Source organism: Lactuca serriola, chromosome 3, assembly GCF_051521515.1.
Source record: "Lactuca serriola cultivar US96UC23 chromosome 3, Lser_US96UC23_V15, whole genome shotgun sequence".
Taxonomy (NCBI): Eukaryota; Viridiplantae; Streptophyta; class Magnoliopsida; order Asterales; family Asteraceae; genus Lactuca; species Lactuca serriola.
This window is the reverse complement of record NC_136410.1, coordinates 27,134,268-27,162,149: the sequence shown is the minus strand read 5'-3', so window position 1 is coordinate 27,162,149 and position 27,882 is coordinate 27,134,268. Positions and strand designations below refer to the sequence as shown.

General features: G+C 37.5%; 1 protein-coding gene across 3 annotated transcripts; it reads right to left on the bottom strand.

Moving 5' to 3' along the window:
* Nucleotides 1-22,987: 22,987 nt before the first annotated feature.
* LOC145091731 (inactive poly [ADP-ribose] polymerase RCD1-like) lies at nt 22,988-27,426 on the bottom strand. 3 transcript variants are annotated; one of them, XM_079029512.1, is made up of 8 exons: nt 27,051-27,426; nt 26,203-26,317; nt 24,561-25,716; nt 24,202-24,464; nt 23,977-24,074; nt 23,627-23,821; nt 23,427-23,548; nt 22,988-23,337 (listed from the first exon to the last, which is right to left on the bottom strand). In XM_079029512.1, the coding sequence occupies exons 3-7, from the start codon at nt 25,595-25,597 to the stop codon at nt 23,447-23,449; spliced, it is 1,695 nt and encodes a 564-aa protein (XP_078885638.1). In that variant the 5' UTR covers nt 25,598-25,716; nt 26,203-26,317; nt 27,051-27,426; the 3' UTR covers nt 22,988-23,337; nt 23,427-23,446. The 3 variants fall into 3 exon arrangements, with proteins under 3 accessions (XP_078885638.1, XP_078885636.1, XP_078885637.1); XM_079029510.1 differs by having other exon boundaries at nt 23,977-24,077; nt 27,051-27,424; XM_079029511.1 differs by having other exon boundaries at nt 23,977-24,077; nt 26,203-26,312; nt 27,051-27,424.
* Between the last annotated feature and the right edge of the window lie 456 nt (nt 27,427-27,882).

Here is a 27,882-nt window from a genome sequence, read left to right as displayed (position 1 = left end):
GCCGGCCTTGGCTCCTTAGACCCTTGAGTATAGTGAGGAAAACTCACCTAGCAAGTAGTGCCGAATTACTGTAAATCTCTGACTGTTGTCTCACTAGGAATCCCAAACTATCACATAATAAATACTAAGTTAATACCCAAAATAACCTTCTTGACTAAGTGTCCACACCACTCATTAAGTCTATCCTCTTTATTGGGCCAAAGCCCAATATCAAGTCCTTAACTTGAAAGTCCATTTATAAAGCCCATTATTGGCCCAATTTACCAAATTGGGTCCAACTCCCTAATTGGGCCAAATCCCAAGATCCATTATCAAAACTTGGCTCAACACATTATATTCATAAAGTCCAGCAAAGGCCCAAACCCAATTAGTCCATAAACAGACAAAAACTCAAAGCCCAAAAGCCCAAGGCCCAATAGAGGATGTACGCGGGGAGCACTCCTCTGGTACGCGGCGCGTACTCGCTCAGATGTTGACCACCATCGGGGTGGTTGACATAGTACATTGGGTGTATTGGAATTACGCTGGGCGTACGCAGTGTTTTGTCAAAATCTTATTAAGTGCTTAATGGCTTAAGCACTTAAGCCTAAACTTCAGATCCAGAGACCTAACGTGCCTATGACCTATAAAGTCATGAACTTTATCACTTTGGACATCCAGAAAGCTCTTAATACTTGGTCTTATTCCATTAAGACCTTCTTATTCCATGCATGGGACACATTCAGCTATTGGGACCTCATTTTTATCACTTAGGACCCTTTCTAGGGTCTGAAAGGACAGCTTAATATAACCAAGATGCATTATGCACCATATTGGGGTTTTTGAGACAAGAAATGTGCCAAGAACCTAAATAATACAAGATCTACTCAAAATAGTTGCCAAGCTAGAAGCTTTTTACCTTCTGGGGTTCCTAAAGCACAAGAAAACTTCAGATCTACAAGTTGCCTTCCTTCTCCAACTACTTGATGCAATGACTTCACCTTCAAGAGTTCAAAACACACATTAACTCACACTCACACACAAAGTTAGGGTTTGGGACGTTTCTAAAACATGGAGGCTGAGAATGATGAGAGAAAATGAGCCATAAGGATGTTTATATAGCCCCCAACCCGAAATATTATGGTTTCAACCAAACATTAGTACGCCCACGTACACAAGTTATGCCCAGCGTACTAAGGCGGACCTTAGTATGCTTAGTGTGCACCTATGTACGTGTAGCGTACTCCTTCTTGTCCCAAGTAGGGGTGTTCGTTTGGATGGATTGGTTTGATCTGATCAAATCAAGTAAATCCAAATTGATTTCGGTTTTCAAAACATGGATCTGAATTGTCCAAACTAAATTAAAATCCGATCCGATCCGATCCAATTACAATTTGGTTGGATCGGTTTTTATAATTCGGTTTTCAAAAACCGATACATTTTAAAACAACATATAATTATAATATCACCCAACTTTATACAAGAAGCAAAAACAAATAATTTAGTTGTGTTTTGAAATTTATAAACAACTAATAAGAAGATATATTATAGTTCAATGTTTTATAGATACAAAACTTTCGAGAGAAAATGCATATTAATTTTTTTTTATCGGGTGAAACGTTTTGAACCTATATGAAAAAATAAATTACAAAATTAATAAATAATTATAGATATATATTATAAATAGATAAATAATAAATGTTTATTCGGTTTTTTTGGACCATTCGGTTCTTATTTTATAAACCAAAACCAATCCGAAATCCAAAATAATAATTCGGTTTTGTTGAAAACCAATCCAAAAATCTGAATATCATAACCAAATAGTCCAATCCAAATTGTCCAATTGGATAATTCGGTTTTATCCGAATAGTGAACAGCCCTAGGCCCAAGGTTGCAACTTTGGCCCTTAAACTTATCTTGGCTCTACACTTCCAACCCCAAGGACAACAAAGGACCAGATAATGATAGAAGAGGGTTCGGAAATACCTGCAAAATCTCGGGATGTTACAATTCTCCCCCCAATTAACCTAGACTTCATCCTCGACGTCAGTTGCGGTAAATAGATCTGGGTAATGTTCCCGCATCTCGGACTTGGGCTCCTACGTCCACTCGAATCCCCTTTGATGCTCCCATTGTATCTTTACCAAAGGTATCTCCTTGTTCCGTAGAACCTTCATCTTCCTCTCTAGTATAGCCACGGGCCTCTCCACGTAACTCAGGCACTCATCGACCTGAATATCATCCAACGACACCATTGCCTCTTGATTCACAACGCACTTTCGCAATTGCGAAACGCGAAAGGTGTTGTGGATCCGACTGAGCTCCTCCGGTAGCTCTAACCTGTATACCACCTTGCCAACCCTGGCAACGATCCTGAATGTCCCAATGTATCGGGGATCCAATTTCCCCATCTTCCTGAAGTGGATCATACCCTTCCAGTGCGAGACCTTCAGGAGTACCACGTCACCAACTTGGAATTCTAACTCAGATTGGCGTCTGTCTGCGTAACTCTTCTGCCAACTCTGAGCGGTCTGCAATCACTGCCTAATCTGCTGAATCTTCTCGGTAGTCTGCAAGACTACCTCCATCTGTCCCATCACCCTATGTCCGACCTCACCCCAACAAACCGGGGAGCGACATCTCCGCCCATACAACAGCTCGAAAGGTGGGGCGCTAATGTTGGAATGATAGTTGTTGTTGTGGGCGAACTCTGCAAGGGGTAGGTGGGAATCCCAGCTCCCATCGAAGTCAATGACACACGCCCTCAACATATCCTCGAGGATCTGAATGGTCTGCTCACTCTAACTGTCGGTCTGCGGATGAAATGTTGTGCTAAAGAGCAGCCATGAGCCCAGTTCCATGTGGAACTTCTACCAGAAACAGGAGGTAAATCTAACATCCCAATCGGAAACAATGGAGATCGGAACCCCATGGCGAGCGACGATCTCGTGGACATACACGTCGGCCAACTTCTCGGCCAACGAACTCTCCCGTATAGCCAAGAAATGGGAACTCTTGGTCAATCGATCCACGATAACCCATATAGCATCAAACCTCTTCGCCGTCCTCCGCAGCTTGGTAATGAAGTCGATCGTGATTTGTTCCCATTTCCACATGGGAATCTCCAAGGGCTGCAGCGTGCCATGCGGTCTCTGATGCTCGGCCTTGACCATCCTACATGTCAATCACCTCTCGACATACCAAGCGACTTCTCGCTTCATGCACGGCTACCAGTAACTCAAGCTCAAGTCCCGGTACATTTCGGTGGCCACCAGGTGAATAGATAAGTGAGACTTATGAGCCTCCTCCATCACTGTCTGTCTGACCCCACCAAACATCGAAACCCATACCCAACCGCATCGGGTCAATAATCCTTGGCTATCTTGTACAAACGGGGTGTTCTCACCCCTAATCCTCTCTAGTTTTCAGTTCTCTGGTCGCATGAGCTCAACCTGAGCATCCCTAATCAAACACATAAGCGGATAATCCACCACTATCCTCATACATATCGTTGGGGTAGAAGACCCAGCTAACTTGCGGCTCAAAGCGTCCGCCACCACATTCGCTTTACCGAGGTGGTAAAGGATCTCGCAGTCGTAGTCCTTGACTACATCCAGCCACCTATGTTGTCACATGTTCAGGTTTAGTTGATCCATGATGTGTCTCAGGCTCTTGTTATCCGTGTATATGATACAGCGGACCCCATAGAGGTAATGTCTCCAAATATTGAGAGCGAATACCACCGCTCCCAACTCCAGATCATGCGTAGGTTATCTCATCTCATGCGGCTTTAGTTGTCGCGATGCATAGGCTATGACCCATCCTCTCTGCATGAGGACCGCCCCCAAACCTGTGACGGACGCATCACAGAACACCACAATATCCTCAACTCCCTCCGGGAGAGTCAAAACTGGAGCCTCGCACAAATGTTGTCGGAGGGTCTCAAACACCCTTTGCTGCTCAGGGCCCCACCGGAAATCCACCCCCTTCCTCATCAGACAAGTGAGGGGTACTGCAATCTTGGAGAAATCTCGTATGAATCTACGGTAGTACCCTGCTAACCCCAGAAAACTCCTGATGTCTGAAGGAGATCTCGGCACCTCCCACTGCATGACCGCCTCAATTTTGGTTGGGTCGACCAAAATCCCCTCCTGGTTAACGAGATGTCTGAGGAACTGGACCTCTCGTAGCAAAAACTCACACTTTAAGAACTTGGCATACAGCCGTTCCCGTATCAAAACTCCCAACAACTCCCTGAGGTGCTCCTCGTGCTGCTCTCGGGTCTTGGAATACACCAAGATATCGTCAATAAACACGATGACCGAGCGATCAAGCAGCAGTCGGAAAACTGATTCACCAGCTCCATAAATATTGCTGGCGCGTTGGTGAGCCCAAACGGCATCACCACGAACTCGTAATGTCCATAACGATTCCGAAACGCGGACTTCTCCATGTCCTCCTCTCTGACCCGGACCTGATGATATCTCGACCTCAAGTCTATCTTCCAAAACCAAAATGCACCCTGTAACTGATCAAATAGGTCATCTATCCTCGGGAGTGGATAACGATTCTTCACCGTCAACTTGTTCAACTCCCTATAATCTATGCACATCCGGTGCGAACCGTCCTTCTTCCTGACGAAGAGGATCAGTGATCCCCATGGAGAACTTTGGTTGAATGAACTGCCTGTCCAGCGGTTCCTGCAGCTGTGATGACAGCTCCTGCATCTCGGGTCGTGCCAATCGGTACGGCGCCTTGGAGATAGGGGTCGCACCCGGCACCAGGTCAATCTGGAACTCAACCTGCCTCTCCGGAGGTATCCCCGGTAACTCCTCCGGGAACACGTCAGCAAACTCTCTAACCACTGGAACCTCTAAAACTAGAGTCTGATCCCTGACCCGCATATCTACCACATACGCTAGATAACCCGCACACCCGTGTTGAATATACTACCGAGCCCTGGCAGCTGAACAAAACCTTGATCCCACTCTGGTGCCCTCACTATATACAATCAGTTCTCACCCACTTGGGGTTCGAACTACCACCCGCTGACCCTCGCAATCAATCATGGCACTAAATCGACTAAGCAGTCCATCCCCACAATCACGCACACCTCCCCCATGGGAATCAAATCACGTCTATCGGGAAGGATACCCCGAAGATCTCCAACTCACATCCTCGGTAGACCGAAGAAGCAAAAACCTCGTATTCGTTGGTGATAGAGACTCGCAACGGACACTCTAGCTCACCTACTTGCACACTAAACGCCCTACTAAATGTCTGAGATACAAACGACTGACTCACCACCGAGCCAAATAAAACTAATGCAAGCAAGGAGTTCACTAAAAACGTACCTAATCACAGGTACAACAAATAAGTATAAAACATATATAATAAAAGAAATAGAGGATAGAAACATACCAGCAATCACGTCCTGTGTTGCCCTGGCCTCCTCGATAATAAGCTGGAAGGTACGCCCCTAAGCCTTCAGAGGCTCTGCCTTAACTGGCCTCCCATCTATAATCCTCAATGTAGATGGCACTAGATCCTACACCGGCTTGGCGGCTAGTATAGGACATTGGGCCTTTATATGGCCCACCTTATCACACCCTCGAACCAGACGCCAGAAACGTCTGAGGGCTCGTGTGACTTAAATTGAATATCATCACAATGAATATACATGAATCATAACATAAACATCACCATGCATCGATACATTACAACTGGCATTGTTCACATCAAGTACATTATTTAAACATTACATATCCATAACATAAATTGTTTGATAGTTTTCCAAAAGCATAATTCCCTAACATACTTGGTTTACTCCTCAGCTTACCTGTTACCTGAGAATACAAGTTATTTTGAAAAATGTCAACATATGGAATGTTGGTGAGTTTATAAGCATGGTTGTTGTGAAAACGTTTTGTGTATTTTATAAAACCCAGAAAATCCGATATTTTTTGAAAAAGACAATTGTTTATACCAAAGTGTGAAGATCCATAGGTTTATGCATGAATGATTTCAAAGCGTGTATAAATGAAAAGTTTTGCCTTATAATTATTGAAAAGTACAAATGAATGGTGTTGACTTCCTCGAAAAACCCAATGTTTTCCGATCAGAAAATATAATTGTTTCAAATTTTTATACTGTCACAACGAATGATTATGATTGTTCCTTGATTACTCGGATAGTATTAGATTTGTTTGTGTGAGTCGTTATAACCATGCATGATAATGACTAGTTCACCTGTCTTGGCATTCTAACAATCACCAGAATTGATCTTAAGAATTTGTCACCTGACCGAATCTAACTGTAGCGAACAACTGAGGTGTGGGGGAGTCACCCCCGTATAGATCTATACACAAACTCTCGCTCTCCCTCCAGGAGACTTTGATTATAACTACAGACTACAGACGACCCATAGAGGTGCCTCCCGCTATTACTCACTGAATCTAACATGAATTTGATTACCATTGATTAACGACATGTATATGTTTACCGAATTGAAGGTAGGCCTAATAAACAAGCAGAAGAGGATTACAAAAGTCCTACTAATCCCACGTATTATTTATGGTTATTGGGTATACGAAGGGCATGTTGGCCCATTTCGCATTTGATTTACTTGGACCTTACTAGCAATGCCAATGGGCCACTAAGGCCCAATAGCACTTGAAAGCCATTGAGGGTCCTTTAAATATGAAACTGGGTCATAGAAGGCCCAATAACATTTATTATTATCCTTTGGGCCCAAAAGTCATGTTAATGGGTCACAAAAGCCCAACAAGCATGGTTGGAACTTTCAAGCCCAAAGATTTGAATATTTTTTTGTTCTACGTATTGTATAATTGTCGGAAAGATTGATGTTTAGATTCGTAACGGCACGAGGTCAGTCGGTTGTTTATAACGATATTTAGAATTATATGTATATTCGTCTTTCCATTTTCGTAAATTGTAATTTGGTGTTTTTGACTCAATATCTTAACAATAAAATAATTGACTCAAAAATATTGGTTTGAACCCTTTCAGTCCTTCTTTAGTAAAAATGACAATTTTAGTCCTTTATATAAAAAAAGACATTTTAAGCCCTTAAACCATTTTCTTGACACTTTTGACCCATAGACTTGTTCAAGTGATGTTTTTAACTCAAGATTTTTAGCAGTTTCAGCCCTTCCAGAAAAGTGTTTCTTAGTTAAAGCCCAAACTTTTTGCAACTTTTACAATTTTGGCCCAAAATCCAAAAAGTTTACATTTTTTATCCTTGTTTGGGAAAAAAATATCATTTTAACCCCTGAATTAGTTTTTTTACCCTTTTTCCCCTTGTTTTGAGAATTTTACCAATTCAACCCCTTGAAAAATACCTTCTTCGCAATTTTGGGCCTAAAGGCCGAAAAGCCCAAAGTTTAGCCCATTAGGCTAAAATTTACACTTTTAGTCCTTTAAAAATCAAGATTGTTATAATAACTCATATTTTAACTGATTTGACCTTTTTGACCCTTATAAAACCGTAGATGACATTTATTTCCCATCTTTTGCTTATTTGTCAAAAATGGCTCATAATTTGGATTTGTGTTTTGTTTTGCTTATTTTGAACTTGTATAGTACTTTGGTCTTGATAATAACATGTTTTAAGATGTCTTAGAACATATATTTCCTAATCACGGTTAAGGATCTCAGCTAGGTCATGATTTTTCACACATATTTATCAAATAAATTCAAGAAATCACACCTATCATACAAAAACACATAGATCTACACATTTTACTTGTATTCTCCCCCATAAATCTTGTAAAAACCGAAAATAGAGGGGTATGAACTCACCTTTGCTTGTTGTTTTCGATTTGAAGAAGAAATGGAAGAAGTTTGATGTATTCTCGGCCCTAGAAAGCTTCTTGAGAAGACTTTGGCTTAGATAGGTTCTAAGAAGCATGATCACGAACTTTCATGAGTTAGCAGGAGATTTATAACAATTTCAAGAAGCTAAACCATGGATCTAAGCATTAAATTACCTAGAGTGATGATTTTTGTGGAAAAACCTCCTTGAATGCCCTAGATCTCGAAAATTTTGATGGAGAAACAAGAGTGTTCTTTCAGAGTATTTGGAGAGAATTTGTGAGGTGTGTGTGTTTTTCCTTTGTGTTCTCGGCCGAAGAAGAAAAAGAGAGGGGATAAGAGAGAGACTGAGGTGATATGCATGGAAATATGAGAAGACTGCATGGATACCCCATGTATAATTATGAGGTGGCACCATTAAAAGTCAACTCTTTTCCCATTTTTTTGTAGCGGGAGAAGGGAAAGAAAGACTTGGGCCTTTTGTGTTTGAATCCACAATATGAAGCCTAACTTGATGATTTTCGGCCCATTGGGCCTTTAGAGATGGTTCACGGCCCAAAATAAATTAAAGTATGAGTTTTATGGCCCTTTTGGGCTATTTAGATTTGTTATGGCCCAATAAGGCCCGTTAGAGATAAACTAGTCCATTTTAGATCCATTATGGCCCAAAATGTTAAGTTTCATGAATGTGGGTCCAATTAGGACCCATTTAAGAGTTCTAAGGCCAAAATAGTCAAATTGGAAGCTTATTGGCCCATTAGGCCCAATAAGGAAATCCTAGTCCATAAGTGTTTGTATAGAGTGTTTGATGAAATTTTGTTGTCACTGAATAAGCATCATACATTCTTTCAAGTTTTAATCACCATGTTATAATTGTTCAATGTTTACAAAGCATCAAAATTCCTAGTTGTGACACACCTGATCACAATGGTAACAAAGTCTGACTCCGGAAGTCGGAGTCTGCTGCCTGCAGTCCCTGACCAGATGGCCCTGCTTGCCACATTGGTGGCATCCACTCCCTGATCGGCATGTCCCTGAATGAGCCTTTCCGTACTTCCCACAAGTGCGACCTGGATGTCCCCCAGTCCTAGTATCAGCGGTCTTAGACCGCTTTGGCGCCGGATGCGACTGTGCCGGGGTCTGCCGCTGCTCCCTCAACTGCAGCTCAATCTCCAACTCACGCCGCCTCGCAGCCTCCTGTAAATCTATAAGAGTATCACATCGTTGGGTAGACACAAACTGTCAGATGCCAGTCTTGAGCATGCTCAGATAACGTGTCATCTGAGCCTGCTCGGAAGCAAACTCTAGGCAGAACATCACCCTCTCTGTGAACATACGGGTGATCTCTATCACCGACTCCCCATCCTGTCTCAAACTCAAAAACTTATGAGCCAATCGTTCCCGCTCAACATGTGGGATGTAACGAGCGCGGAACATATCCCTGAACTGCTCCTAAGTAACAGTAGCTCTCTAATCATCAGTGTAGGACCCAGTCGTCAATATCCACTAGTCCTTGGCCCCGGACCTCAACAAGTTCAGGTCACACCTAACCTTCGGATCAGTAGGACACAAGCAAGTAAAGAAACACCCCCTCCACATCAGAAGCCCACCTCATGGCCTTGATGGGGTCCTGGGTCCTGGGTCCCATCAAAAGTAGGGGGCTTCGTGTTATCGAAGTCCCTGTACTGGAAGCCTCGATTGGCTCCTACTCCTCCTCCTGCAGTTGTTACAGCCGATGCAGCTGCAGCGGCAGCCGTCTCTCCAAGGGCTGCGTATCACTCATCGAAGTACTCAACCATGGTGTAACGCCCGTAGATCCGGGCTAGTCAATTTAGAGACAATAAGTGTCGAAACGACTTTTAGAAAAAATATTATTTAGAATAAATAATTTGAACCAAGTTGTAGTATATGTCACAAGGTTTCCGTACATATAAAGAACGCCGAAATCCGAGTTATAATGAAGAAGTTATGACCCGTCGAAGTTTCGCGACGGAACCGGCACGGCACCGGGAAGCATAAATAGTGAATTTACGATAGAGCGAGTTTTAGCCTTAGCAATCTAAATGTAAGTCGTAGAATACGTTAAACCTAGAGCGTCCATAAAAAGAACGCCCAAATCTGACTTCGTATAAAGAAGTTATGATTTTTCGAAGTTTTGGCTTAGCGGTGTACAGCCCGAAATTCGAATATTAGATCGAGCAGTTTTTAGCCGACACAACCTAAATGAGAATTGAATATCTCATTATTTTTAGCGTAACGATAAAAAGACAGACGAAAACGGACGTCGGATGAAGAAGTTATGAATTTTTAACGGACCAATCATGTCCCGACCAGTTAAAAATATAAAATTTAAAATAAACTCAAAATTAGCCAAGGGAATCTAAACGAAAGTTGTAGAGTACATTCCCGCCTTCGCTTGGATATAAAGAACGTCGAAAATGGAGCTCGTATGCAAAAGTTGTGATTTTTCTAAGTCGGGAGGGTGTTGTGCGAGTTTGGGTGATGTGGCGCGATCACAGCCGTTGCTTCCTCCCCAAGGCTAGCCACCAGATGGTGAAACGTGGCACATTACGCCCAGCGTAATTTTGATTACGCTCAGCGTAACCATTACGCTTAGCGTAATTTTTTAGTACGCTCGGCGTACTCGGCGCTGGCAACCTATAAATAGAGGCGTAAATCTCTCATTTTCTTCACAACTCTCCACTTCTTTCCTCCCAAATACCCCAAACCTTCAAGGTTTTTCCCTAGCACCTCCAAGGTGTTAGAAGCAAGTCCCAGAGCACCGGGAAGCTCCGAGAGGAGGAGCCTTTCGGCTCGGGAACGCTGCTCCAGTAAAGCCTGGTTTTCGATAAAATCCGCTGTAAGTGAGCTACGCCGATGCTATTTTTAAGATACCTTCTAATTAATTATAGTAACATTATTAGGACCTTAAAATAATTATTTGTACTATTATTTTGAGTTATATAGTGCTGTTTAATGCTTATATAATAATAATAACAGCTAGACTATTAAATTAGTCTCGGTAAATACTAGGGATGAGCAACGGGCCAAACCCGGACCAGACTGGCCTGAAGACCGAGAACCCGAAGACCGAAAATTGTGAATTTTCTTACCCGAAAACCGGATCGTTTTTGGATGTATCGGGTTCGGGTTCGGGTTCGGGTTCGGTCCGGTCCGGTCTCGGGTACTAAACCGGGTTTCGGGTTTTGGACCGAACTAGGCTTTGAAATTGGTACAATGCGGGACTTTACTTAGATCACATGCAAATGAGGTGTCTACAAAAAAAATACAAACCTTATTAACATTTGGAACAAATAAAAATTACACTATTTAGCATAAAAACTACACTTTTTATTAAAAAAGATGCATGTTTTAACAAAAAAGAAACAACATTGCTAATAAAAAAAACTGCATTTTAACAACTTTTTTGTGTAAAAAACAACAAAAAACAACATTATTTATAAAAAAACTGCATGTTTTTATAAAAAAAATTTGCATGTTTTTAAATTTTTTTTTTGCATGTTTGAACAAAAAATAGCGTGCTAGATACATTCTTTCTTGTAAAGTGATAGGAACAAACGTTGATCAAGATTTATAAACAATGTTAAAATAAAAACATCAAGTTTTATACATAATGTTATATATAACATTAACTAATAATTCAATATCCTTATCTATATATTCTAAGGAGAAAAAAATTTCCGGTCCGGTCCGGGTTAAATCCCGTATTCCGGGTACGGTCCGGTCCAAACCCGAAACCCGATTAATGGTAAAAACAAAACCCGAAAACCGGCCCATTAATATGTATATCCGGTCCGGTCCCGGTTTTTTTCCGGTCCGGTCCGGTCCAACGGGTCATATGCTCATCCCTAGTAAATACTGAACTAAACCCTAGTGGTAATGATACTAGGTTTTGTCGAGGGAAATTGTTTTAAGAGTAACGAAGTGTTGTCCGAGTACCGAGTCACCACCGTATCAGGTGAGTGCATAGTCATTTTCATCTTACACATAGATATGAAGTATTTTAATATAAATTATGTGCTATGTGTGCATATTGTCTGAATAATTGTTGCCTATGCTGGGTGAAAGATTTTTATACATGTTTTAAATGATTTAAACTGTATATCTATTTTATATCTACAAAATGTGTTGGGTAAAACATGGGTAGATGAAATAGTTGTTGTGTGATAACATGATGGAAGACATCAATGTTGACAGTGATCCAGTCATCTAGTGGAGTATAGATGACGACCATAGACGATACTAGACAGTCCAGTGGAATGCTAGCAGGCTCGTAACCTGTACGTGTTTCTAAACTAGGTGCTCATTAGGTATTTTTGAACTGAGTGTGTTCATTACGTATTTTGAACTGAGTGTGTTCACTAGGTATCTTTGAACTGAGTGTGTTCACTAGGTATTTTGAACTAAGTCTGCTCACTAGTTACTTTTGAACTAAGTGCTTACCATATGTTTAGGACTACGTTTTCACCAGATATACTCTATAAGCCTTGGTAACGATGGACTTCGTGCCGATTCCTTAGGATGATCCTTAGGAATAAATAAACGAGGAATAGCTGATTCTTAGGGTAGATCCTTAATACTAAAGAAGGTAATGGGGATGGGTAATCGGGTTGATTGTTTGATTGTTTAAACATAATAATTATATTAATGTGGGTTGAAAACCCTATGTACTCACCAGGTTTCCCAACCTGACCCACTCAATTTATTTATATCACAGGTGTTGATATGAAGTCACATTACACTGAGAGATTAAAGAGATGTAGATCACTAGTGTAAATAAATGTAAGTTCCGTTTATGCTTATGTTTCTGTATTGACGATGACATCCCAAACGTTTTAAAATGAATAAAATACGTTTCTTCGAAAATGCTTTGATAACGTATTTATCGTTTTTGTTTGGAACAAATTCCGCAACATTTTTATGAAAAGAAATACTCTGATTTTTTTTACAAAGCATAAACAAAATCGGTCTTTTCTGGCCGTGAAAAATGGGGATGTCACACATGGCGGTCTTAATAAACCCAAACATCTCTGGAAGCTGTTCCCGGAACAAAGTGGAAACCTCATCATGCAGGATCTCTTGAATCATGGCGTCTAGCTCATCTGTCCCCATCTACACCATAGCCTCAGGTGTTGTTGGCCCCTCCTGGCCTCCGTCTCCTGACCCGGATCCAGTCACAAAGCATCTCGTCATCACCATTCTTAAAACATAACAAAATATATCAGATAATTCACATAATAACAGGGGACTAACTTCCAACTAAACCCTATGGGTTGTGACTTCCTTGCTACGCATATGGGTCCTGTGCTTTCAGTAGTACGGGCCTATACTACCTTCCACACCTACCCATATTTGTCTCAAGTATCACCACAATGCCCTAACAATACACATGCTCCTGGTGGTCACTCAACCTCACTCCTAGAGGAAGGCTAATTGTCTCTCAACTGACCTATCGGCCTCACACAACCCACCCATCCATGAAACTTCCACCAACCCTACAGCACTAGTGTATGCTATCCATACATAACGCTGGACCCTATAGACTTTCGAATATTTGATCCTACCCTAAGTCCCTAATCAACAAGAATATAACATAAGGCCAAATCAAGCATTCTCAGGCTATAAGATCTTAATTATGTACAGCCGTGATACATACACAAGCAACTACAGTAATGATGTCAATCTCATGTAAGGAAAACCCTAGGCTAGCAGGCATCATGTAATCAGACAATTTTATCATGCAATTCCTGAAGATCCTTACCCTAGTACTAGCATGTTGTTCTAACATATAACAATATCAAATAACTGTATGGTATTTTGGTATTCTGGGGTCTACTTACTGGCTCCGGCTGATCGTACACCATGCATCCTCCTTTTCTTATTTTGAAAACTATTATAAAATTATTTTGAAAATCCTTCCTTGGTTTGAGACTGGATTCACACGAGTGTTAATCCAATTCACTCAAACCAAGGCTCTGATACCAACTTGCAACACCCATAAAAATCATGCCAAATTTGAACTTTTAAAAACATTTCAAATCATTACTCACTTGTTTTCAAAATGTATAATATCAAAGTTTTTCTAAAAACATAAACAAAACATGAGGAGTTGTACGATCACGCATTTGCCTTGCCGCGATCCCCTGATGCACCTGAAACAATAATCTGAAACTGTAAGCCTAAAAGCTTAGTGAGTTCCCCCAAAATACACATACCCATGACAATACATATATAATCATAAACAGCATACTACGGGTCCAGTCAACCATCGGGTTGGAATACCCCAGGCCCTCAACCATCTGGTTGGAATGCCACCATACTATGGGTCCAATCATCCTCGGGATGGAATACCCGAGGCCCACAACCAACAGGTTGGAATGCCCACATACTATGAGTCCAATCATCCTCGGGATGGAATACTCACGGCCCACAACCAATAGGTTGGAATGCCCATGTCTATTGGCTTTCGCAGAAAGCAGATAAGCCTCAACCGCCAAACAAACATGTGCACATATAACAGATAAACACAACATTCTATAGACAAACAAACCGATCTAACAGATCATAACAACATAGCAACATCCTATCTACTAGGATACTGATCTAACGGATCATAGCGACATATAACATCCTATTTACCAGGATACTGATCTAACGGATCATAGCAACATATAAAATCCTATCTACCAAGATATTGATCTAACGGATCATAGCAGCATATAACATCCTGTCTACCAGGATACTGATCTAACAGATCATACTAGCATAACATATCAGGATAACAATCCAAAAAGGGTTGGCCTTGGTTCCTTAGACCCTTGAGTATAGTGAGGAAAATTCACCTCGCAAGTAGTGTCGAATTACTGTAAATCTCTAACTGTTGTCTCACCGGGAATCCCGAACTATCACATAATAAATACTAAGTTAATACCCAAAATAACCTTCTTGACTAAGTGTCCACACCACTCATTAATTCCATCCTCTTTATTGGGCCAAATCCCAATACCAAGTCCTTAACTTGAAAGTCCATTTATAAAGCCCATTATTGGCCCAATTTACCAAATTGGGCTTAACGCCCTAATTGGGCCTAATCCCAAGATCCATTATCAAAACTTGGCCAAAAACATTATATTCATAAAGTCCAGCAAAGGCCCAAACCTAATTAGTCCATAAACAAACAAAAAATGGAAGCCCAAAAGTCCAAGGCCCAACAGAGGACGTACGCGGGGCATACTCGTTGAGATGTTGACCACCATTGAGTGGTTGACATAGTACGTTGGGCGTATGCAGTGTTTTGCCAAAATCTTATTAAGTGCTTAATGGCTTAAGCACTTAAGCCCAAACTTCAGATCCAGAGACCTTACATGCCTAGGACCCATAAAGTCATGAAGTTTATCACTTTGGATGTCCAGAAAGCTCTTGATACTTGGTCTTAATCCATTAATACCTACTTATTCCATGCATGGGACACATTCAGCTATTGGGGCCTCATTTTTATCACTTATGACCCTTTATAGGGTCTGGAAGGACAGCTTAATATGACCAAGATGCATCATGCACCATATTGGGTTTTTTGGGACAAGAAATGTGCCAAGAACCTAAATAATACAAGATCTACTCAAAATAGTTGCCAAGCTATAATTTTTTACCTTCTGGAGTTCCTAAAGCACAAGAAAACTTCAGATCTACAAGCTGGCCTTCCTTCTCCAACTACTTGATGCAATGACTTCACCTTCAAGAGTTCAAAACACACATTAACTCACACCCACACACAAAGTTAGGGTTTGGGACGTTTCTAAAACATGGAGGCTGAGAATGATGAGAGAAAATGAGCCATAAGGATATTTATATAGCCCCCAACCCGAAATATTAGGGTTTCAACCAGACATTAGTACGCCCATCGTACACAAGTTACGCCCAGCGTACTAAGGCGGACCTTAGTATGCTCAGCGTGCACTTATGTACATGCAGCGTACTCCTTCTTGGCCCAAGGTTGCAACTTTTTCCCTTAAACTTATCTTGGCTCTACACTTCCAACCCTAAGGACTACAAATGACCAGATAATGATAGAAGAGGGTTCGGAAATACCTGCAAAATCTTGGGATGTTACATTAAGTGAGGGACTTCGGGAGAGGCCATGTTAACGTACTGGTATTTTCTTAATAGGGTTCCAAATAAAAAGAACAAAACTGTGTCATATGAACTTTGATTCAAGAAAAATCTAAATTTTAGTTATCTCCAGGTTTGGGGAAGTCAGAGAGTTGCCACACTCACCGGACCTAAAAGAAGAACTTTGGGAGAACGTGGAATATATTGTATATTCATCGGGTATGATGAACATTCCAAGGCATATAGGTTCTATGTAATAGAATCTAATGATTCAGTATTGATTAACACCGTTATCGAGTCATGGGATACAATTTTTTATGAGATGCATTTTTCATCGATTCAAAGGCCTAAGGATATGACTTTTGGCACTATTGAAGTGCAAAATCCAGAAATTCAAGATGGTGTTGTTGTACCATAAACACAAGAGCTTCATAGAAGCAAAAGAGGCTGAATTGTGATAGATTTCGGTTCCAACTTCCAACTGTATTTAGTGGAAAGTTTAAGGGATGAAATTGGTCTTGGATACTCTTTTTTATAGTATTAAGGATGATCCTAATGAATTTTAAGAGGTCAGAGAGTCTCTAGATGTTGTCTTTTGGAAGGAAGCGACTGATGATTAAATATTGTCAATTCTTAAGAACAACACTTGAGTGTTGTGTTATTTGCCTCCAAGTTCACCACTTGGTTGCAAATGGATTTCCAAAATAAAAATGAATTTTAATGGGACTATTGACAAGTACAAAACCCAATTGTTCATTCAAGGTTTTAGGCAAAAACCCGAAGTTGACTATTTTGATACGTACGCTTCGGTTACGTGTATTTCTACTATTAGATTGTTAATTGCTTTGGAAAGTATCCGCCATCTGATTATCCATCAAATGGATGTTAAAACAGCCTTTCTAAATGGTGAACTTGATGAAGAAGTTTACATGAAACAACCATAAGTTCATGTTATTCCCGATAAAGAGCATATAGTATGTAAACTAGTGAAATCTTTATATGGGTTGAATCAATCACCCAAACAATGGCATCAAAAGTTTGATGAAGTTATTTTGTCCACCGGTTTCAAGTTAATCCAATGTGATAAATGTGTTTATATTAGATGTGATGATGTTATTGGTGCATGAGCGATCATTTGCCTATATGTGGATGACATGATGATTTTTGGTATTAACCTGGATCAAATAGACGAAACAAAGCAATTTTTGTTGTCTAAATTCTCCATGAAAGACTTGGGAAAGGCTGATGTAATTCTTGGTATAAGGATTAAGAGGGTGAACAAGGGCATAGTAATGATTCAAATTCATTATGTTAAGAAAATTCTCAAACAGTTCAATTTTAGTGATTGTTCTCCCGTGAGCACTCTCATAGATTCTAGTGTGAAATTAATGCATAACATTGGCATTCCTATTCACAATTAGAATACTCTAAGGCTATTGGTAGCTTGATATATGTTATGAAAAGTACCAAGCCTAACATTGCTTTTGTTGTGGGAAAGTTGAGCAATTACATTAGTAATCCTAGTGCTCGATATTTACAACCAATTAATAGAGTGTTTAAGTATCTCAAGAAAACCATGGGTTATTGGTTGAGTTATTTGGGAAGTCCTTTTTTTAGAAGGTAATTCGGATGCAAGTTGGATAACCACCATGGAGGATCATTCCTCAACTAATGGTTGGGTATTCTTTCTTGGGGAATGTGTCATTTCCTGGGCTACCAAGAAGCAAACTTGCATTATAAACTCGACAATGGAATATGACTTTGTTGCATTAGTTTATGCTGGTAAAGAAGCTGATTGGCTAAGGAATTTAGTCTATGAGATTCCTTTATGGTCAAAGCCAATAGTACTCATCTCTATCCTTTGTGCTAATGCAACCGCCTTGGCTAAGGCATACAGCCAAGTTTATAATGGCGAGTCTAAACACTAAGGTGTTAGATACAGTATGATTAAAGAACTAATCATGAATGGTGTGATTTCGGTTGAGTTTGTGAAATCACAAAAAAAAAAGTTGGCAATCACTTTACTAAAGGTCTTACAAGAGACTTAGTGCACAAGTCTATTACTAGGATGGGATTAAAGTCCATCTAATTTTGTAATTTTAAGACACACAATTCCCTTCTAATATGATATCAGGAGTTGAATTCAATGTGGAAAGCTCACACTTATAGATTGTAACACATAAAGTATACATCCTAGGTATGTGTTCGGTTTTACAGTTGACAAGGTTGAAGTTTAACTTCTTAATAATTCCTTTTGATAAAATGTATGTGCAAATATGAAGTAAAGGAATTACATATGTGATTGTGAAGTGTAGTCGTATTTCAAGAGGTTGGGGCTTGGCCTTGATACAGTCATGAGAGGATTAGGAGACACAACTTTATAATATGTCAAGTTGTATTTTGCTAGAAATTTCAAAAAACTAGTATTTATTTTACTTTCGTGTATTCGGTTAGGTTAAAGGGTTGAATTCTTAGAACACCTTGATTCTCGAATATTTGAATTGTTTGATACTAAGATGATAATTCAATCGTCTCGACATTTTCATTTATGTAGTGGTTTAGTTTGTTTAGATAATTTTATGTTAGTTCATGGGTTACACTAAAATGGGGGAGGATCGTTGGTGATTTTAGTTTCACCGGACATTTTATGTAATTGGAACTAATATGTGAGCAAAGTGGTTCTTATTTGTACACTATATTATATGTTTGGTGAATACAGAGTGCATGCATATATAGGATCGAATTATAAGCCAGTACGACAGAATGGCGAGGGTAAAGGGAGTCACGCCCCCTTGCAAGGTTCGAGAGGTAGCGCCCCAAAAGGTCTTCAGAAATTTGAATTAGTTTCTTTATGGAAAATTCGAATTCTAATGGGTGATTATGATAAGATCGACAAATCTTGTTAGTTTTGGAAACCATTAATTAAGTCATTAAATTTGTGATTCTCTTAACTAATTTAGAACACGAAAACCCTAATCTATCAAAGTATAAATACGGCTCCTCTATTGAGCCCTCATCAGAAGTCTAGAACCTAACGAAGCTCTCTCTCTCTCTCTCTCTCTCTCTCTCTCTCTCTCTCTCTCTCTCTCTTTCTAGATCAATCTTAGAATTCACTAGCAATTTTGGCTCACATTTTCTATGTCTAGATTCGTGAGTGCCCCTTTGGATTATCATAGACTGAATTTCTTGTAACCCGGACATAAGATAGAAATATCAGTTTGGAAAACGAACTCATACAATCCATTAGAAATCTGGTTCTTCACCATAACCCTAATATAAGTCTATACCCCTAACATCTTGGATCCTATTTGTGCACATATACCATTAAAGTCATTTGTGTACATATACCATTAAAGTGGAGCAGATCAATAAAATTCATCTACATCCTATGGTTGTTTAACTTTAACTTATATCGGTCTAATGATCTCGAATGGAGAGACTTATTTATCTTAATATATGTTATGTATTATTATGTGCTTATCCCAAATAAATATCAACACGTGTAACATGTTTCTTTAAGGGCTTTAACATAGAAAGAACCAACATGCCTTGTTTCGTAAGATTTGTTGAATTGATGTCTTTTATGGATAGTGATGTCAGTCATAACTCAAAACACGATAGTTGTTCCTCGTCGTGCAAAGTCTTGTGTGGTTTTAAAATGGCAAATTCTTATGACATCCTTTTATGCATTTGCACATATTATTCTAGGGGATTAATATATATATATATATATATATATATATATATATATATATATATATACTAGTTGTGAAACCTGTATATTATACGGGTTAATTAAAACATAATGTTAAATAGGAGCGATTAAATGAGAAGTTATTATGTGTTTAATTGTTAGACTCGTATAGTAAACGAATTATTATAATAAAATGTTAAATACAAAGGTTTAAAGTGTAAATTTATTTGAAATTGAAATTGAAATATCAAATTTGAAATTTGAAATTAATAATCATTATAGTAGGTTTAATTTATGGAAACTAAATTAATGATATAATGGAAATGAATAATGAAGTAATTGACAAGTGGAAAATAAATATTTTAAAATTATGATAAAATGACATGTGGCAAATTAAATGAGAGAATGACAAGTGGCAATAACATTTTCATTTATTAGGGTATATATATATATATACATATATATATATATATATATATATATATATATATATATATATATATATATATATATCCCTATTCTAATAAAAGAATAGTTTTAATCTTCTTTTGACATGTGTCATTCTATTAGGCCTCCTAATTAATGCATATTTTATTTTACTTTTGTCATATATCATCCTAATTAATGCATGTCACTTTTGAACCTATTAATTCTTAATTTTGAATTTTAAATTTTAAATTTCTCATTCTAATTACATTAAACTAATAACATTAGAATAAAAATTAAAATAAAATTATTACAAATTATAAGTTGATATAATTTCACATATTTATTTAAATTAACGATTATAATTTTATATAACTAAAACTATATCTCTTAATTAATAATTTATTAAAATAATTGATTAATAATTTTGGGTTCTCATAATAAAAGTTTAATTAATTTTGTAACTGTGATTCTCACGGGTTATAAACTAGTATATATATATATATATATATATATATATATATATATATATATATATATATATATATATATAACTAGTAAATTATTCCTTTCACCATTCAAATCAAGATAATCAATAAGCCTTTTTACGTGGAGCTCAAAAGTAGCTGACATGACTGTTTTTCACTTGTGAGAGTAAAAAGTTATCATAAACAGAAACCATAAACCCTCCAAGATAATTAGTGTCAGATATCAAACCATTTTGATCGCAAAGTTAAGGGTCCATCTTTTACTTACAAGAGTAGAACTAATAAAGTACGCACCTCATATTTATAAAGAAAATACTGATTGTATTGGTCCACAAAAAAAAATCTACATTGTAAAATACACAATCAAATTCAACTTGAAGATTAAAGTATAATGATAGAGAAGAAAGAAATACCACATTAATGTGGTGTAGCTTTGCTAAATACCCATGTTGAGTTGATAGGAAAAGAGCATATATAATATATTCTTTTAAAGGCTTGACATGAAGAACCAAAAGTTGGGGAACATATTGAATCTTTCTCTATGACTTTGGGCTACGAATAGCTCTATTTAGTGCCCTACAAATCCTTGGAAAGAAGTGAGTGAGCAAGATCTTGACAAGAACCCATTAACAGATTTCGCTTTTGTTTAATCAAATCATTCTTTACTCCAATATACTTTGTTCCATTCTCACTAACCATTTATGTCGTGTTTTCTCTTGCGTTCGCTTTTCTCTCAATTCCCTAGTTCTATTCCATTTTTCGAAGAGAAGAAAAAGTAGGGGTGACATTGTGTAGCTACAGGTAAATAAGAGAGACCCTACCAATTTATGTGATAGTCCAATCATACATATAGCTAATATAATGGTTCTCTTTGTCATCTAAGTCAAAGTAAAAAAGGTCATTCATATAATTGGATGCCATGTGGTATTGTGTACAAATAGTTTACAACACAAAAGTCTATACCAAACAAGTTTCAATCGTTTTTACTATTTTTTTTATTGGGTGTTTGTTGAAACATCCCTACTAGTTTACTTTGCAATGTGAAAGTATGAAATCGGTGGAAGACCAGTGCATCAATATGCGATTGCTTTTATATTATAATATATAGTACGTTCTGGGTGGAAAATAAACCTGAAATTGTTATGTTCATAGAATATGTTCCTTTCGAGATGTTAAGAACTAAAAGAAAACGACAACATGTTGATCATGATATCTTTGAATAGATCTTGCTACATATCGTAAGTGTTCATTCTTGGATCGATAACATGATCACCATAAATATTTGTCAGGAAGAAACGAGAATAATCACACACACACATAATATTTACATGGTTCAGTCGATATGACTTACGTCCACGTTTAGAAGGAAATATTTTTATTCACAAACTTGAAAAATAATATTACAATGCTACACGACCTTTTAAACGATAGCTACAAACCGTTTTGGGTCTCCATTTCATTAGCTAATTATACACTAGCTAGTGGTCAATATGCTACTGGTAAGCCAGCTATTTATAAGCTAGCTACTAATCAGGCAGCTCAAATCACATCTAACAATATAGTGTATAACTTTAGCCATTAGAAAGCATATCTTTGTGTGAAAACTGTAAAGTTGGTGCCAATGGCTTTATTTATGTTTTTCCTTTGTTTTTGCTTTAGTTGGACCCTTGGAATCCAAGCCAACTGTAGTAGTAGCATACAAGCCAATTATCAGATAATCGTGAACAATACTAGAAAGTGGGCCATAATGTAATTTGTCACATGTTTTTTACTAACAGACTAATAATAGCATCCTCAACATAAAATGTATTATATTGATCCCTTGGATTTTTGTGAAGCTGAAAATATCAGTTGTCAGAAAACGCGTATTCTTGATATTGTTGCATATTTAGATTAGAGTCGATGTTATTTTTGAATTGTAACGAAACATGTAAGGTTACCTAAAAATGTTCCACTTTATGCATTAAGATTTAGATTTCAAAAATTGGTCTATTCCAACATTAGCTTTAATTATTTCCGACTTTCTATTTTCTTGATCTATTCTTATATTTTATATACTAAGATCGATTTAGATTTGTGTCGATATTTTTCATAATTCAAATGTTTATAATTTTGGTTTCAAACATTGTGTAAAGTTGGTATATATAGTATAAAATTTCAGTACTTAAATTTGTCATATAAGGTAGAATGTTGAGAAACATGTTGTACCTTTTTTTCCTTAATGTTATTACATTGTGTTGGAAAGCTTGTATTTTCTTAATCACAAAATACAGGTTTATAATGCAATAAATCACATAACATCTAATTAGAAGTTTGAACTTTGAAGGATGCTTTCTGGTTACTGTGACTTTTGAGGAAAGTACCGAATAAATCTAAGTATAACAAGTATTTGCAGCACAAGAAGTAGGAACTAAATATAGTTATAATCATGTCAAGAGACCATAAAATTTTCTAGTTATAATCATTCAACCCATATCAGGGTTTAATGTTGATGCATATAATAGCTGAAGAGATACAAAGCTTATACTCGATGGCACATTTAATGTAATGTACCTAAAAAGGAGGGAGTTATATATGCTGTATATTCTTATAGAACATCAAAAATTATATAACCTAATATTCTAAAAAGTTTAAACCAAAAATAAAATTCAAAAAATAGTAAATACCAATCTAACTACACAAATCCAAACCCATATTTTCAAAGTTCAAACCTCACAAAAGACATCAAGATTTTCGCCATCTTAAATTCCCCTCACTCACTCTCTTATTTTACTTCTGCTTATGATGCTGCAAAAACATAAATAAACAATGAGATCTTAAACACTCCAAAATATTATTTTATTATTTATATAAAATCCAAAACTATTAAGACTAACCGAGAAAGGAGCTGAATGAGTTAAGCTTTGGACTGGAGACTGGATATTGTAGACCTTAATATCTCATCCCCAACTATTGATCTCAACTTCTTAATAAACTCTTCATGGCTCGTTTTCTTTCCCTACATATAAAACAAAAAATTTAAAATGATTTGATACAACAGATGATGATTAATTAGTGTATTTGTACATGTACATACCCTAAGAGATTCATACAAGATACGGACTAGCTTCATGTCAGCTGGAGCTACTTTATCTGAAATAGCTTCAAAAAGCTTTGAGAATGGCATCCATGGGGAATTAGGAGCCCTAGAGGTGCTTGATCCAACACTCGCCCCCTTTTCTAAAGACATAGGAGACGCTTTCCCACTTTGAAATTGCGTTTCATTCTTTCCCTATAAATTTTAAAAAACAACAATAATAACACAATACAATCTTGAAAATATGATAATATCACCTTCCAGTCACACAGATTTTTAAAGGCTAAATAAGCTTCCAGTCAAAAATGTTTGATGTTATCTGTTAGGCTTTTACAAGTCAAAATACTCACCAATTTAAGTGGGGAGGAATCTATCTTTAAGGGTCCATGGGGAGGTTGAGTTGTTAACTTTGACGTGTCAACCCTACTTCGCTCTATAATCAGATTCCCTGCTGTATTATCATTCAGGAATAGAATTAATTATAAGGTCTCGTCTCTAGGATGATATATTAATAATGGGTTATTTTGTATTCATATTTATAATTTAATTTTTTTTTTTTTTAAAAAAAATACTACCTTGAGCAGTAAGACTAGGAGACATCTTAAAAGTGAGTGTGTATTCCGGATAGATATGTGTATTCATATTCATATTCCAAACAACAAAATGATTTGGATTTTCCAGATTATCAACTCCACAGTCAAAGCACTCATCACTCGGGTAAAATTGTTTAGACCCCGGTAAAACAACTTCCATATTTCCCAATATTACACGGCATAAAACCATGCATTGTATTTGTATTTCTACCCCTTTTTCGTCAACATCACAAATAATATCTTCACTGTAACACCACCAAAACATTAGATCTTTTTCTTTTTTTTTTTTTAAATAAATATCCCACGAAAACATAAAGCTTATATTTATATAACACCCGTACCTGTTGTGGGCAGAATGGACAGCTGTAAAGTGGACCCCATAGCCATACCTTCCAAGTTTTAGCCCATCATGTCCTAGCCCATAAACCCCAGTGGTGGAGGTGGAGGTGGACCCCACAGGGCTTGCAAACCAACCGTATCTGACATTCGCGTTTCCGCGAACCTTTTTAGTAATTTCAGCCTGTGCATGGAAAAGATCTAGCTTTGATTCCATAACACCACCACAACATTTCTTCACTTCAATTATATCAACCTTCAAGCCTTGACTTTGACTTTGACTTATGCTCTTCATAAACATATTTCTCACTGTTTCTTGATCCAAAGTAGGGGATGCAGCATCTTCTTCATCAATCTGTATTTTCTCAACACATTGGTCAGCTTTTGCATCTAGATGGTTTTTTGTTTGACCTTCCTGGTCAATTTTGACCCTCTTAACGTTTGACTCTTCCACACATTCTTCCAAACTATTGTTACTTATTTCATTTAGTTCGATCTCAACATGCAACTTAATTTCAGGGTCTATTTCAATTTCAGTATCTTTCTGAATTTCATAACTTTCAGGGAAAAAACAGCTACCTTTTTCATCAATCCATGCTATCGGTTTTCGTGCCCCGTTTTTCAAATCTACTTCATTCATATGTAAAATATCTAACATTACCTGACGCCCATTAAACTTCACTTCAAATGCTGTTGTTTTTGCCATGAAGTGTTCTTTAACCAAGTCAATAACATCTTGGGAGAAATCATTCCATTGACCACCTTCAGAGAAAAGGACACGTTGAGGGAGTCCACTTTTCATAAAATTTGAGTAGTTTTTTAGTAAAATTTTTGAGGAAGAGGAGCATGTGGACTTGAAGCTATTATTATTGTCTCTCTTTCTCTTTAGAGTCTTGTTCAATATTGATGCAAAATCAGGCCTCACAACACTTAAAGCCCTGTTGCTAGATCTGGCTATTTGAGATAACTGCTTCCTCTTTGAAGTAACAATGACTCGACTACCAGTGTTGTTGTCTGATACTTTAACCCATTTTGATGCCATTTTATCTACACGCTTAGTAGTTGTTGTAGTAGTAGTAGTATTTACACAAGTCAACCTAATGTCACCTATCTAGAGCAATTTACTATACTCAAAATGAGGTGGAGAAGGAATTGCAAGTCCTGCATAAACAGAAGCCATTACAATGAGTTCCTTTTTAAAATATAAAGAAAAAACAGTCTCAATGAATGATGTACAGTTGTCTGAAGAATGATGAAGAGAAAGATGAAGCTAAACTTTGCCTAACTTATGACAAAGAAGTTAGTAGTGAAATTTCATTTTTTTTCATGTTATAAAAATGCTACACCTCCCAGAAGAGAAGAAAAAAAAAATTTATATTTTTTTTAAAAAAGTGGCAACTGAAATAATATGTGTATGTATCCACAAAGTAATCCTGCACATAAAAGATACTCAGTTAGAGCATATACATAGCAAAAGTTGAGCTTCTGAGAGTTTAATCACTAGCAATAAAAACTCTTTATACAGGAACAATTGCTTTGAAGAACACCTCAATAAAGACAAAACTGATTATTACTATTATAATTTATAACCAAAAGATGATCAAAGAAAAACATTAAATTAAGCAGATTGAAGTTAAGAGAACATACCATTTCTTAAAATTGGCTTCAGTTCCGCATAATGCGGCCATTTCCCTTCCATTGCTTGAGATCGACAAATTCTTAATCCTACCATAAAGTAATTACAGCTCTAACAAGTACTACACTAAAACACAAAACTTTCATCAGCACATATATATATATATAGGAAAACGTTATATTGAACCTTGGCTCCTTATGTTGAAGTTAGGAAGTCTTGGTATGAAGCATATTTTGCAGATTAAATTGTTTATGTCGCTCGGATTACAAAGGAATCATGTTAAACAGTTGTTTCAATGTGTACACTTCTTTTGAGAAATATTATTTTATTGAAAACAAGCATAAAACAGTTGTTTCTTTTTGATGTGATGTCTGTAATCCTCCATTTAATTCCATCTATGTCAAATTAAAGCCACACATATGTGGATCCAACTCACAAATAAGTGGCATCCCTAAATTTTACACTATGACTCGCAAAAACAAAACAGCAAACAATAATAAAATAATTAGAAACATCAAATTTTCATCTTCCTAACCCTAGAAAAATCTGGGACAACAGTTTACCCACATAATTTTTAGTCAAACTCAAGGATAAGCCGATACTAAACAAAAACGAAAGAAAACAATAGTTTAAATGATTGTTCAACAAAAAATACTGAAGGATTCATTTGATTTAATCTGGAAGAGTTTGATAAAAAAAAATTATATAAGCTGCCGGTTTTAGTGACGGATCAAACCATATCTTCCCACAAAACACTCAGATATCACATTAAAACACAGTTCAGTACGGATCTGTCAAAGATCCTAAGCAATACCATCGAATCCGGAAAAAAGGCATCAATTCGATCAAAAGAACTTACCAACAAAAGAACTATATAGCCTCAAGCATAAATCACCTACTTCCGATGGGTATCGATGAACAAGATCAATCTACAAATTGATCGTTAACTAGGTCGTCGTTCCTGCAAACGACTAAAAAGCCCAAAGTTGAATTTTGGGAAGCAGAACGCCGAGATAACAAGACAGCGACGTTAGAGAGGCGATGACTTGGAATTGATTGGGGTTTATGTATGTATGTTTTGTGTGAAATTATTGAAAGGGTTTTGCTTGGCGGAAAAGAAAACAGAGGAGAGAGAAACGTCGGCGAGGTCGCAATTCGGCCTTCGGGTTCCGGGGAAAATTATGTGAGATGATTTAGGGGTAGTTGTGGAAGAGATGACACGACGACGTTTCGATGTGTACTAATTACCAAACAGGCCGTTTCTGACTTTGTAAAGATCACCTTTCACAAAATATGGAGTAAACTACAAGTTTGTCCTTTTTTGTAGAGTTTATATTTTATGTGCCATGTGATACAAAAATAAATTGTGTTACTATAAGTCTATACTTATGATTATGGTTTTATTTTATTTTGGGTCGTGATATTTCTACCGTTGGTTTTTATACTTTCACTGAATAAATTAGTTATTGACAATTATACCTCTAATTATATTTTCATAAATATTCTTAACAGTTTCCTCCTCTTTTCTCCATCGCTGCTACTTGTTCGGCAGTCGTTGAAGTGTGTTTCTTCATGTCATTGGTATGATAAGCGACAATGATCTCTCTCTCTCTCTCTCTCTCTCTCTCTCTCTCTCTCTCTCTCTCTCTCTCTCTCTCTCTCTCTCTCTCTCTCTCTCTCTCTCTCTCTCT

Bases quoted from the DNA above. Each gene is read 5' to 3' on its own strand.
- LOC145091731 (XM_079029510.1), bottom strand. From the start codon at position 25,597: ATGGCATCAAAATGGGTTAAAGTATCAGACAACAACACTGGTAGTCGA. The intron at 24,465-24,560 runs GTACGGGTGTTA...GTGGTGTTACAG, and splicing joins GTCCATTCTGCCCACAACAG to TGAAGATATTATTTGTGATG. The intron at 23,549-23,626 runs GTATGTACATGT...TTTTATATGTAG, and splicing joins TCTTGTATGAATCTCTTAGG to GGAAAGAAAACGAGCCATGA.